The 12,874-nt window shown below is 41.8% G+C and overlaps 1 protein-coding gene across 1 annotated transcript in view; it reads right to left on the minus strand.

Moving 5' to 3' along the window:
• Nucleotides 1–902: 902 nt before the first annotated feature.
• KATNAL1 (katanin catalytic subunit A1 like 1) overlaps nt 903–12,874 on the minus strand; it is a 386,354-nt gene continuing 374,382 nt past the window's right edge. The window contains exon 11 of the mRNA XM_085621654.1: nt 903–8,450. Within this exon, the coding sequence (XP_085477780.1) occupies nt 8,252–8,450 (199 nt within the window). The 3' untranslated portion in view covers nt 903–8,251. The remainder of the gene's footprint in view (nt 8,451–12,874) is intronic.

The raw sequence follows: 12,874 nt of genomic DNA on the forward strand, positions 1-12,874 counted from the left end.
ATGTCCTGTACTGGGTCTAAGACTACTGGCCATCCAGATTGGCCTCCTTCTGATGGGTGATATTTTTCCTTCACCTTTGTAGTGTGGAAGCAGACTGTTCGAATCCCTCTGGGCTTGAACACTGTGCCTTGGGCTACAGCTTTGAGCATGGTCACTTGATGCCAGGCATGGGTGTCATCCGGACTCTGGGGGTAGGACCTTGTTCAAAATGTTGGACCTCCTTCCAAAAGCAGCTCTCCAGTGAATGAGTGCTAAGTTAACAAGGACATGCCCACTGCAATGCAAGAGGAACCTGTGGTAATCAGTTCTTGAAAAGAAATTGCCCCCTGTGAAAAAGGTTTCGAAAGCAACTGCATTCATATTTATTGTTATGACTACAATATAGATATTAAAAACCGGCACAAAGTACCAACTTAAGTATTTATTCAGTTCATCAAAAGCTAAGGCAAAAAGTTAAAAAAAAATGTTCGCTGCACATGCAGCACTTTGCGTACCACAGGATGTGACAGTGACTCAACGCGTGTGAGAAATATGTAGGGCCATACAAAGCTCTTGTTTTGTACAAGGGGTGGGATTTCCTAGTTACACAGAGAGCTAGAATAAATAATTTATGGTCCATAGAATAAACTGTCGCCCCAGTTGACTTTTATGACCGCCTATTATTTGACTAAAAGCAACGATTGCCACAGAATGCTTCTACTATTTTTCAACTACTTGAAGTCATTTGTTCTTTTTCATATGTATTTTGAGTACGGAAAATCTAATATGAACCAAACGGATTTCTGGTATGCTTTACATGGCATAGTGTAGGAATTCATAATATTTTAACAGTCAAACATATCTGGCAAACACTTGTCTCTATGCAAATAGTGACTTCCGAACACAATTAAAGGCCTCGCGCAAATAAGGATGCACAAAACTTTATTATTTCAAAATAACAAAAAAGTTCTTTCTACAAGTGTTGTTACTGCGAAAGCTGTACCTCACATATGGGAATGCGTCTGCAAAGAAGTATGAATAACAACAATGTATTTAGTTAAATATAAAAACTTGGACACAGATAATCTTAAATTGTTTTCTGAAGCAGACTGTACCGATGTGATCAAGTCTGTTCAATGAAGCGGAGCTACTAAACATCAATTTTTCAAACCGTTTCTTTTCTGTAACTCCTCTGAACAGTTATGAAAGGTATGTAGGCCTGCCCGACCCTAGTGCCTTTAGAGCACACCCGAGCGCTGCATTCTTAGAAGAGCGGATGGTTGAGTTTTACACCCACGTTGTACCCAGACTTTAGCTGCATGTCAACCATTTTGCACTGTGTAACAGTACCTCTTTAACACGCGGCAACCCTGTTTTTCTAGCTAGTGCCACCGACATCAAGCACATCCTTATTTAAGACGATTTTACATTAAACTACTTAAATATCGCACACTAAAAAAAGATTTCGAAAAGTTTGTTAGTCGTTGTTCTGGTGCTTTGACTTCACCAGGTTCTGCATTTAGTGAAACCTCTTGGTCAATAAACTACAGAATTCAACAGTCGAAAACAAGTGTTGGGAATGTAATGTAAGTGAAAAAAAAAAAACTTTTTTCTTTTCATTTTGTTAAAATTATATATCACAGGTTTGAAAAAAGAAAAAACAGTAAACATGATGTTGTTTCAGAGGACAAGATTGCAATTCCACTCATTTCATTTGAATTGGTCACAATACCAGACGTGTATGTATGTTACTTTTGAAATTAGCATTTTAGAAGATGTCCAAACCTACTCTAGGGTAGGAATAAGTGCTAGCACAACGAGAAAACAATGCTGAATCACAAACTATGCACTCGCCGGGCTTAATGCTTTAGAGGTGCAGAAATTGTAGTGGAGAAGGTTGAGCTGTACAGAACGACTACTTCATCCTATTCACATTTACCTCCTCTTAAGGAACGTTGCCATACTATACCTTCACAAGTCATGATCTATGTCCAATAGGTATACAGAGGAAGAATGCATTACATATTTTAAAGTGACTGCGGTACATGCAATCGTCTTGAGTACACATAGAAAACAGCAATGGTACAATCCTTTAACATTCAGAAGACAAGGTCACAGTCCTCCAATAATATATATTAACTTTAATATTTGTGTCCTGCAAGCTAAAATGACACACCTAACGTATTTTATTCTGAGCTACCACAACAAGAAACTTCACATTATAGTCTCAATACCTCTCAATTCCCATTGTCTAAAAACAGTAAGGAATAAAAATGATATTTTTAAGTAAATCAAGAAACCATAGCCGAAAACAGTGTAGTTCTGCCTTTTGGGTAGTAGGATCCTAGAATGTATGGGAAGCAGGTTTATGTAGAGAGAGAGAGAGAGAGAGAGAGACACCATTCCACAACAAAGGTCTATTACAAATGTCGGCAAAACCAGGAATTGTGTGTAGGTGTATTGACAATGCTGGAAGTAATCTGTGGACAAAATATATCGACAAAAATAAATACATATGCCCTTTTTAGGTCTCGCCTACGCAGCGCGCATGTGCTGCATAGTAGAGAGACCTAATGCCATCGGCACAGCTTTCCCTACAAAGACGTGCACACGTTGCATTGCTTGCAATGGCAACGCGTGCACGTCTGGCGGTTTCCTTGTGGCGCTACATAGGAGAGAGACCTATTGCCATCGGCACAGCTTTCCCCACAAAGACGTGCACGCGTTGCATTGCTTGCAATGGCAAAGCATGCACGTCTGGCGATTTCCTTGCGGGAGTGCGCGGCGCCATATGGTGGCGCCATATGGTCGCACGCTCCCGCAAGGGGATCGCGCAGGCCCCCTCCCCTGCTGTTGCGCGAGGGGCGCGCTTGTTAATTGATACTTCCTGCCTTGACATAGGCGCCGCACTATATGTTTTAGCACTCGCCAGGTTTGGTCTTTCTTGTGTTTATTTCTTCCATTATTGTGTTTTTTTTTATCAGCATGGTGCTCTTTCCTGGGCTACCATGCGCATAACTTTAAGAAGCATGGGTGCCGCGCTATATGTTGCAGCATGTCGCCAGCTTTTGTCTTTTTGTGTTTTTTATTTCTTCCCTTAAAGTTTTTTTATTTTCAGAATGGCCCCCTTCACAGGCCGCCATGCACATAACTTGAATAGGCCCGGGCACCACGCTATATGTTTTAGCAGGGCGCCTGCTTTTTGTATGTTATTTTGTCCTCCTGTATCGAGGCAAATGCTTTTCCTCAATTATTTATGTTTTTTTAAATCAGCATGGCACCGTTTACGGGCCACCATGCGCCTAACTTGAATAGGCACGGGTGCCACGCTATATGTTTTAGCACGGCGCCTGCTTTCGTCTTTCTTTAGCAAGGGTAACGCCGGGCCTTGCTCCACAGGTACGAGCACCACAGCCATATTCAGCTTTCAGCGGGGAAGCAGCCATAGAGCTGCGTGACCTTGGCTGGAGGTGGAGACTCTCCCAGGCCACTGCGGCTGTGATTACTTCTTTGTGCTGCACGGCTGCTGCTTCAGGGACCGGAGGAGGCGGCAGAAGCAGAAAAAAGCAGCACTAATGCTGGCCAGCCCTGGAATGGCAATTTCTAGCCTGGAGGATCCCTGGCCCAAAATGGAGGTGTATCCCAGCGGTGGTGTGGTGGGTGCTTAACATTTGGAGTTCGTGGGTAGGGCTGTTTTGATGCTCTCGAGCGTCTGCTGCTACAAACAAGTTGCGTGTGTCATCTGACTGCCCCTTCTCACAGTGTAATTGCATCTCACAAATATGCAGTGTATACATGCCAGCCATGATAGTACTTTTTTTTTTTTTGTAATGCCAATTAGATACTTACTGCATTGTTGGTGCAGGGGGAGAGGTGAGTCACATGGAGGTGCTTTTTTACTGGTTTTATAAATGGAGCAGGAACACACAGTCACATTCATTTTGTGGGCACAGGGAAAATAATTGTTGTGCCAAGAATATCTAGCCGACACTGGGATTTCATCCGTATTCCCCAGTTCCGAAGTCGCAGCTAAGGCCTTACGGCCCAATCTGCTGACCGATTCTTGGCACTCTTCCTGTTCGTCATCTCACTCATGGGCTTCTCTCTGCCCTCCTCATTGCTTCAGCCCCTCCCCTGGCCCTCTTTCTACAAAGGTCAATAGGTCCTTTAGCCGATACCTGTAGACCTGCAAATGCTTGCTGTTTTTCTTTCTATAGAGCACTGTCTACATTTTGAAAACCTAATAGGCAGCGGTCTCTAGGGGCTTGTTGAATGAGATTGCTGGTGTCGTCCCATCAGCTACTGTCCCATATTTGCCTAAGCCAGGATTCACTTAATGGGAAGAGAGCCTGTTTTAGGAAGTCCTAAGGGCTGGTTCTCAGCCGACATAAAAAGGAAACAGCAATGTTTATATTGGAGTGTACACATTTTAGCTATTATCAGGGCCACTGGAATTATGTGATTGTGATGCTGCAGCGATTTTCGTATAGTTATAATTTGCTATTTAATCCATTATCTACTGCACAATCTGCAGATTTTAGCAAAGAAAATAATGTTTCTAGCTCTAATGGTTCAAAAGTTACTAAAAACGCAGTAGCACCTGTTGCAGCGCAATGGAAGGCCTTTTGCAAAGGGTGACTGGTCACCTTTATATTGCTTATCACTATGTTTGGGTATTAAACTGGTACTAATGAGGTGTGTCCAATGCCCAGACAGTGTTAACAAGTGTAAAAAGTACAAAATAATGAGGTAATGCTATCAAGAAATGTGTCACCGCATAATTTGCCTTTCCTTGCTGCATGATTTACTGAACTCTCCCGCATAATTTGGCCCTCTCCAGCCGCCTTATTCCAGTGGTCCTGGTTATCATGTAATATTTTGATTGAGTGATGTTTTCTAATACAGAACTATTAGCATCTTTTTGAAATTGGTATTTATTTTAGTTCCAAATTTCTATATCCTTGTTTAACCTCTTGATATTATTAATGGCATCATGTCTTTAGGATGAGATGTGCTGCAGGAGAAAGATAGAAACCACGTGCACCTTGGTTTTTCGCATTACGAATAGCTTATATGCGAACTTTTTTATACTTTTTCCCCCACAACCGTTTTAAAAAACAATCTGTTCAGTCGATGATGTGCAACTTAATGTTACATTTTTATTTATCACTTGTAGGTTGACTCTAGTTTTTTCGGTAGTTGGTAATGTGCATTTGTGTCAGAGATTTCCATGTGTTCTGCGAGTAAGTAAGTGGTATGTTAAACTCACATTCGAAGCAGGTAAAGGGTGGAAAAATAAAATGAATGGTAGGTGGAGCCACGCCTAGGCACTAGCAGAGCAATGGCCAACCCTGCATGTAGGTCCTCATTTTAGTTAACAGCTACATAAGTCTAGCCAGAGTAGACAGAAAAACCCAAGTATAACATCTTATCTAGTACATTTTGGCAAAGTTGAATGCTATCCAAAAAACTTGCCTTAGCATTGTAACAGGTTCGTATTTTTTTCACCTCGTTGGCCCTTTTTAGGTCGAGCCTCGGCAGCGCATGCACTGCTCTGCAAAGCATGCTGTATTCAGGTAGGAACTTGCAGCTCCGCCCACTCGCCGGACATATTTTTCATTGGCTTGTGTCACTGTCCAGTGTAAACTGTGGTAGTTCATTGTTTAATAGGTTTAGTAATCCCTCCTTAATACCGCCTTGTCTCATTTTGTAACCTCCCATAGGGACACACCCCCTGTTATGTGTGTTGTTACTAAGTAGGCTTTAATTACAGCCTCCGATAACTTTTGTCTCAAATCAAGCTCTCTCCCAAAGCTTTAAAAACAAAACTTATAGCAGGGGAGCCAAACGCATTTGCAATGCAATAGGTCTCGCATTTGTGAGGGTTTAACCTATTGGCATTGTACATAACAATGCGTTTTATTTATCCGTTTTAAAAACAACACATAAATAAAAGGTATTGTCATTTACAATACCAATAGCACAAACTCTCGTAAATGTGAGGCCTATTGCATTGCAAATGCTTGTTAACATACTCATGCCGAAAAGCATAGCATCTTCAAGCCGTTGAATAGTGCAACGTAATTGTATCTATTTTAGCAAAGGAAGACTAAGCAGTTGAGGTTATTGTCTCAACCTGTAAGAAGCGAGAGGATAAAAACATCCTCACAGCAGCCCGTCTCCACGTTTCTTGCACAGTTACCTCAAATTGCTTTTATGTCAAATAAGATCACTATTGGACAATACTTTATATTCTCTCTATTGATTTATTAAGTAAACACATTAGCACCAATTTGTAGCCCTTCCTGCCTTGGACGGTTCTCCTGCTCCTCCAAAATGACCACCTGGTGGAGCAGATAAGAGCTCTGGTGAGGGAAAGTTTAGATTACTGTAAACAATATTAATACTGGACTCCAAAAGAAACTCAGTGACACAGCGGGCTTTCAACACAAGGTGAACAGTATCTGATTGAAACCGAGGGTCGACCCCACAAAAAAGTCAGCCTAGAAAAAGCACTATTGGCTAACACTGAACATGCAGGGTGTCTTCCAAGTCCTCTGCACTATACACAATGCCTACTGGAGTAGACACAGGTGTATGTAAACATTGGCACACCACTAGTGCCCTGTCCATAACTAAGCAATATCAGACCTCAATAACTAACACATTTCAAATGATTAACATTTGGAGGCATGAGTTTGAAAGAAATGTGGGAGTGGGGGGGGGGGAGCCGGTAACACATGCCAAGTACAATGTCATTCAATACATGCATCACATATTTAGATATATCTCAGTTGACTTTAGTTATCAATGTCCCTGTTGTTAGTTCCAGAAGAATCCACAGCTCCCATTGTTTTAGGATTCCATCTTGACACACAGGACTGAAGCTAAGTTGAGATATAGCCTTTGTACTGTTCGGTAATGGTCAGTATTGTAAAAAGCTATGAGTTAAATATTAATAAGTCAAACTTGATGTGAGGATGGGTAAAATATCCTTGAAAAACGAACATTTGATGGAGAAAGTGTCCTTAATATATGCTTATTACTTTGACTATGTAGGAGTACAGGTCATGGAAAAACCACAAACAAAACAACCACACAGATAAGCTAAGACTAAAAAAGAAGCAATAAGTGATACTTTATCCGTGGTTTGGTCAAGAAACCCAGGGAAGCTATATTTAAGTCATTGATAAAGTTATACAGAGTACACAAGTGTAACAGTAATAATAAGGTGTTCTGAGATGTATGATATTCTCCCTGGTGTCAACTTAGTGTTCTGCTGAGTGACGGCGGCACCATCCATACTTAAAATGAGATGGTTTAAACTGGCTTGAGAGGTTAAATAGCCGTTAGACCACTGATACCATAGGTTAAGGATTCATGGCCAGCTATATTTTCGGAACGAAAGTCCCTTTCTGGAAAGGTGCAAGTTCTTGGTTCAACCATGCAAACAAGATATGGCAAGGGAAAGTAGTTTGACATGGCCATACGTTAATCTTCCTTTCTGTGGCCTATACCATATGTCCATTTCTATAGGCACATTTAATATACTCTCTGTGTTGAAAAACATGTACGATTAAATGTGATACATTCACTGTGGTCCCCTTCTGTGTTCCAAAACGTTTGATACAAAATGAAATGTAGCCTGCACGTTTCAAAAAATACTATAACAAAACAAATCTTGAGGTAATAAATTATGTTTTCTTTTGCTAAATATATTTCCCTTTACAAATCATGAAATCTGGTTATAACACTGAAAAATCTAACTATTTCTTGTCTGTCCCTAACACTCCGTAATAGCCAGTTACGCTAATGCAAAGCACCCCTCACAGGAAACAATAGTAAAAAGCAGAAATAAGGAATATTCATAGAATTTGGTAACACACGTAATCCAGATGTTAGAACTTTGCATAAAAATACAAATACAAACTAGTTTTAATTAATATAAAGAACTACAGCATTATTCCATTATAAATGCTCTTCTTTGCAATAAAATAAATACAAGTGATAAAACAGAAAACTTACTTGAGTGTTAGATTTGAGAATAAAATTGTAACCTGTGTTTTTCTGGTATGGATTCATATATCCTTGTTTTTCGGTATCTACTCTCAGTGAATCATACAAGGACAATGGGTTTCCTTGTCTGTTACAAAATAATGAAGGGTTAAACATAACATGTTATTCACAGCGGACATTTGCATTATCAGAGATTATGAGATTTCAGCTGCAAAACCTCAAAATGAGAGTAGCGGGAGAGTAAAAAGTAAGACCGTTAGGCAGATCCAAACTCGGCCATCCATTTTTCATATTTCTCAAGGTCCAAGGCAGAAACAGATTTGGAAACTTTCTTCAGTGAAAGTTCAAAGTCCATCATAGTCACAGGCATCTGCAGTTCATCTTTTGATAGAGCACGAATCTCTTCTGGGGTCAAACCTTGAATTCGTCGTCGCATCGCCATCATGGAGGCATCCCTGGAAGCAAGAACAAATGGACCAAGTCATCTGTAGTTCAAGAGCACTGTTCATTATGTAACAATAATACTGAACAGACCAGCAATGGACCACAAAATGTACGTGTAAACCTCAGTTCATGTAACCCATCCTCAAAGGTATGATCTCATTTATTGCACTAGGTCTTTTAGTTATGTACATTTTAATTACATTTTCCCTACAGATCCTCATGTGGATGCAAGACCTGTGGATTGAGAGTATTTGCTTCAAAGCTTTGTGCAAAGGCGAAGAGGGAATCTAAGCTGCTTTTGTCATCATACTTATTGCAACCCTTGATCCTTTTATCTTACCCAGAGCGGGGACGATGGGTGGGTCGGTATGGAATCTGTGGCTAGATAGAGTCTCTACTAGACAAGGTGTCACAGACGTTAAGTAATTTGTTCATCTGATAGAGACTTGTAGCTGCAGATTCCCCATCTTAGAATAGATGCCCAAGCAATACCGCCGATGGTGAGGCTGTGACATGGATTAAACTAGAAAGTACTGTAGAACCAAACAGGAAAAATGGCTGTATCACCGAACCTGACTGTCTAGGCAGAAGTGCTTCGTAAATGTGTGCAGAGAAGCCAATGATGCTGACTACCAGATATCCAGAACAGGTTATCTGTGAGCTAACGCAGTGGTCATGGCCTTGGCTCTAGTAGAATGAGATTGTAAACTTTCAGGAGGCTGTTTTTTTGGCCAATAACTTGCAAACCTTCAGGAGGTCGCTTTTTGACCAATAACTAACAGAATTTATTGCAGAGATCTATCCTTCATGAGATGGTTCATTTGTACACCGACTTTCCTTTTTTGGCTATGGCGTACCCCACAAACAGTTGATTACCCACCTAGAACTCTCTTGTGCGGTCAAGGTAGAATGACAACGCTCTTTTTGGGTTCAGCCAATGGAGCCTCTCCTCTTCTTTAGAGGGGTGAAGCGGACTGTAAGAAATAGGCAGGGTGATGGACTGGCCTACACGAGAGGGAGTTACCACTTTCGGTAGAATGGATGCTGTAACATGAAGGACCAGTTTGTCTGGGTAAATGGTATGATACAGAGACTGAGATGACAGTGCCTGTCATTCACTTAACCCTCCGGACTGATGTTATTGCCACTAGGAAGGCTACTTTTAAGGTGAGGAGCCTGATAGGGCAGTTGTGTAACAGCTTTAATGGAGCAAGCATAAAAAATTTGAGGCCACATTGAGGTTTCTCTACGGCATAATGAAATAAGCTGGTGGAAATACATGTTAAAGACCTTTGAGAAACCTATTTACCACAGGGGATTTGAAACAAGATGGCTGATCTGGAAACCGCACAAATGATATGACAGCCAAGTAACCTTTCAGTGTGCCCAACGTAGACCCTGCTTGATAATAAATAAAGAACCTGGGAAAGGGGTGCAGATAGAGGGTAAGAAAACAAGTTACTTACCTGTAACTACAGTTATCCAGTATTGGTATCTTTCATAGATTCACATGCCTGAATCATTCCCCGTCGCCGAGGCGGGAGTCTCGGTAGATAAAAAAAGTAGTGCCAAAAAATAATTAGTAGTAGTAGTAGTAGTAGGCCCAAAGAAAAAAGGCCCTAAGGCCTATATCTTAGAAGCCTATCTACTTCGTTATGTAAAATAACCCAAGAGTTGGTAACAACCAATCAGACATCAGCACCCTTCTAGAACCCTCTCAGCAGAGCCAGCTCTCCTCAGATTTTCCTAGCACGAGTGGGAAGCTTATATCACAAACATAGAGAACTGACTCTGCGGGGAGGAGGGTGGGTGCATGTGAATCTATGAAAGATACCAATACTGGATAACTGTAGTTACAGGTAAGTAACTTGTTTTCTTATCCAGTATTGGGATATCTTTCATAGATTCACATGCCTGAATCAGAGTAGCAAGCAGTATGCCAAGCATACAGTCGTTTGCGGATGGTGGGAGACTATTGCTGATACACTCCCAATTATGCCCGCAATTTGATAAGTAGAAGGCATAAGATGTTCTTTCTTAAAATCCAAACATGTATCTTACACAAAGAAAAGACAATGTAGCTTAAAATATAGCAATTATAAACAGCAAATTGAAAAAGCATAAATACACACCACTCAGGAAGTCGCTCATAAAAGTAAACATATATCTGACCTTAGTTTAAAAGATGTTGAAGTACGGCTTGTCCTACCGCTGTATCTTCCTGCAGAGTAGATTGCAGACAGTAGTACTTCGTGAATGTGTGAACATTCCTCCACGTTGCAGCACGACAAATATTTTCCAAGGATACTCCTGCGAACAATGCAGTAGATGCTGCCATAGTTCTAGTGGAATGCGCCTTGACCTTCCTTTGTAACGGTTTATTGGCTTTATCATGACAAAAATGAATTGTAGAAGCCAACCATCTGGCTATAGTCGCTTTAGTCACAGCAGTCCCAAGTGTAGCTTGACCATAAGCTATGAGCAATTGATTGGACCGCCTGATGTCCTTAGTCCTTTGCAAGTAAAATTTCAGACAACGTTTTACATCCAGTGAATGTAACGCTCACTCAGATGGAGTGGCTGGATTTGGGAAGAAAACTTTTAGTTTCACTGGCTCATTTAAGTGGAACTGAGTCGGAACTTTAGGGATGAATCGTGGATTTGTCCTGAGAGTAACAAAGTCTTTAGAGAACTGCAAAAAGGGCTCTGAGATGGTGAACGCTTGAATCTCACTGACTCTTCGAGCCGATGTAAGAGCCAAAAGAATAGCCACCTTCCATGTTAAAAATGTTAGCTCAGCCTTGTGGATAGGTTCAAACGGTCTTTTCATTAATTGAGCTAGAACTGTGTTCAACTCCCACTCTGGAGGAGGTGCACGAATTGGTGGAAAAACACGGAATAGCCCCTTCATAAATTGTTTTATTAATGAAGAGGAACAGAGCGAAGGCTTAGAAGTACTCTTCCTGAATCTTGATAGAGCCGCAAGATGAACTTTAATTGATGAGAATGCAAGCCCAGATTTGGCTAGGGATAACAAATAAGGAAGGATTTGTTCTACTGGAGCTTGTAAAGGATGGACATCCTTCCCCTCGCACCAATGACAAAATCGTTTCCACTTTAAACGAGAAGTTTTTAAAGTACTTTGCGCGCGTGATTTAGATAGAATCTCACGGCATTCCTGTGAAATGGTTAGATCTTTGTATTCTAGGAAATCAGGAGCCATGCGTGCAAGTGCAGCGACTGTGGATCTGGATGGAGTATCTGACCCCTTTCCCTTGTCAACATCGTCATTGTTGGTATTAGACGGATGGAGCTGTGAGCTAGAAGAAGCAGCTCCTGGAACCAATATTGCCTTGGCCAACGGGGTGCAATCAGGATGAGGCGGCAATGTTCCATCTTCACTTTGCGGATCACTTTCGCAATTAGTGGTATTGGGGGAAAAGCGTACGCACAAAGCCCTGACCATCTCATGGACAGGGCATTTCCTCTTGATCCCTGTTGAGGGAATCTGCTTGCGTAATAGCGGCATTTCTTGTTTTCCTTTGTAGCAAACAAATCCAGTGCCGGCTTGCCCCATGATTGAAAAATTTCGTCTAGCTGCTTCTGCTCTATCTCCCATTCGTGACAGCCTGCCAGAGATCTGCTTAGGTTGTCGGCCAACGTGTTGTGAAGGCCCCTGACGTGCTCCGCTCGTAAGGTTATCTTGTGTGTTGTAAGCCATTCCCATAGTTCCTGAGCTTCCTGCGAAAGGGACAGTGACCTCGTTCCTCCCTGTTTGTTGACGTAATACATGCTGGTCGTGTTGTCCGTCCGGACCAGCACTGAGGCCCCTGCAATCCTTGGGAGGAACGCTTGCAGAGTGAGAAAAATGGCGCGAAGCTCCAGTCTGTTGATATGCTGTTGGGGGTATTCCTGGGACCATCGTCCCTGAATTTGTAAATCTTGGAGATGTCCTCCCCACCCCTCCATGGAGGCGTCTGTTGTTACCACGAATTCCGGAGGAGATGTTAGAAAAGAAAGGCCCGGAGCCAGGTTTTCCATCTGTGACCACCAATGCAGAGAGACCATCATGTGAGGTGTTATCATGATGGAGTCGTTGAACGACCCCACGGCCTGTTTCCATTGTAGATGTAACTGTTCCTGCAGAGGTCTCATTCGGAGCCGTGCTAAAGGTACAAGATTTATTGTCGATGAACACATCCCCAGAAGAGACGCAAACCTCCGGACAGAAACTGACTTTCTTCTTGCGATTGAAAGTGCTAGCTTTTGTAAACGAAGCTGACGTTCCTCTGACAAGAATGCCTTGCATTGTCTGGTGTCCAGCATTGCTCCCAGAAACTGAATCCCTTGACAAGGGAGTAGTTGAGATTTGCTTTTGTTGAGAGTGAGGCCTAAGTTTGAGAATAGACTTAGGCATGCAGAAACTGCCTCTAAG

Source organism: Triturus cristatus, chromosome 8, assembly GCF_964204655.1.
Source record: "Triturus cristatus chromosome 8, aTriCri1.1, whole genome shotgun sequence".
NCBI lineage: Eukaryota > Metazoa > Chordata > Amphibia > Caudata > Salamandridae > Triturus > Triturus cristatus.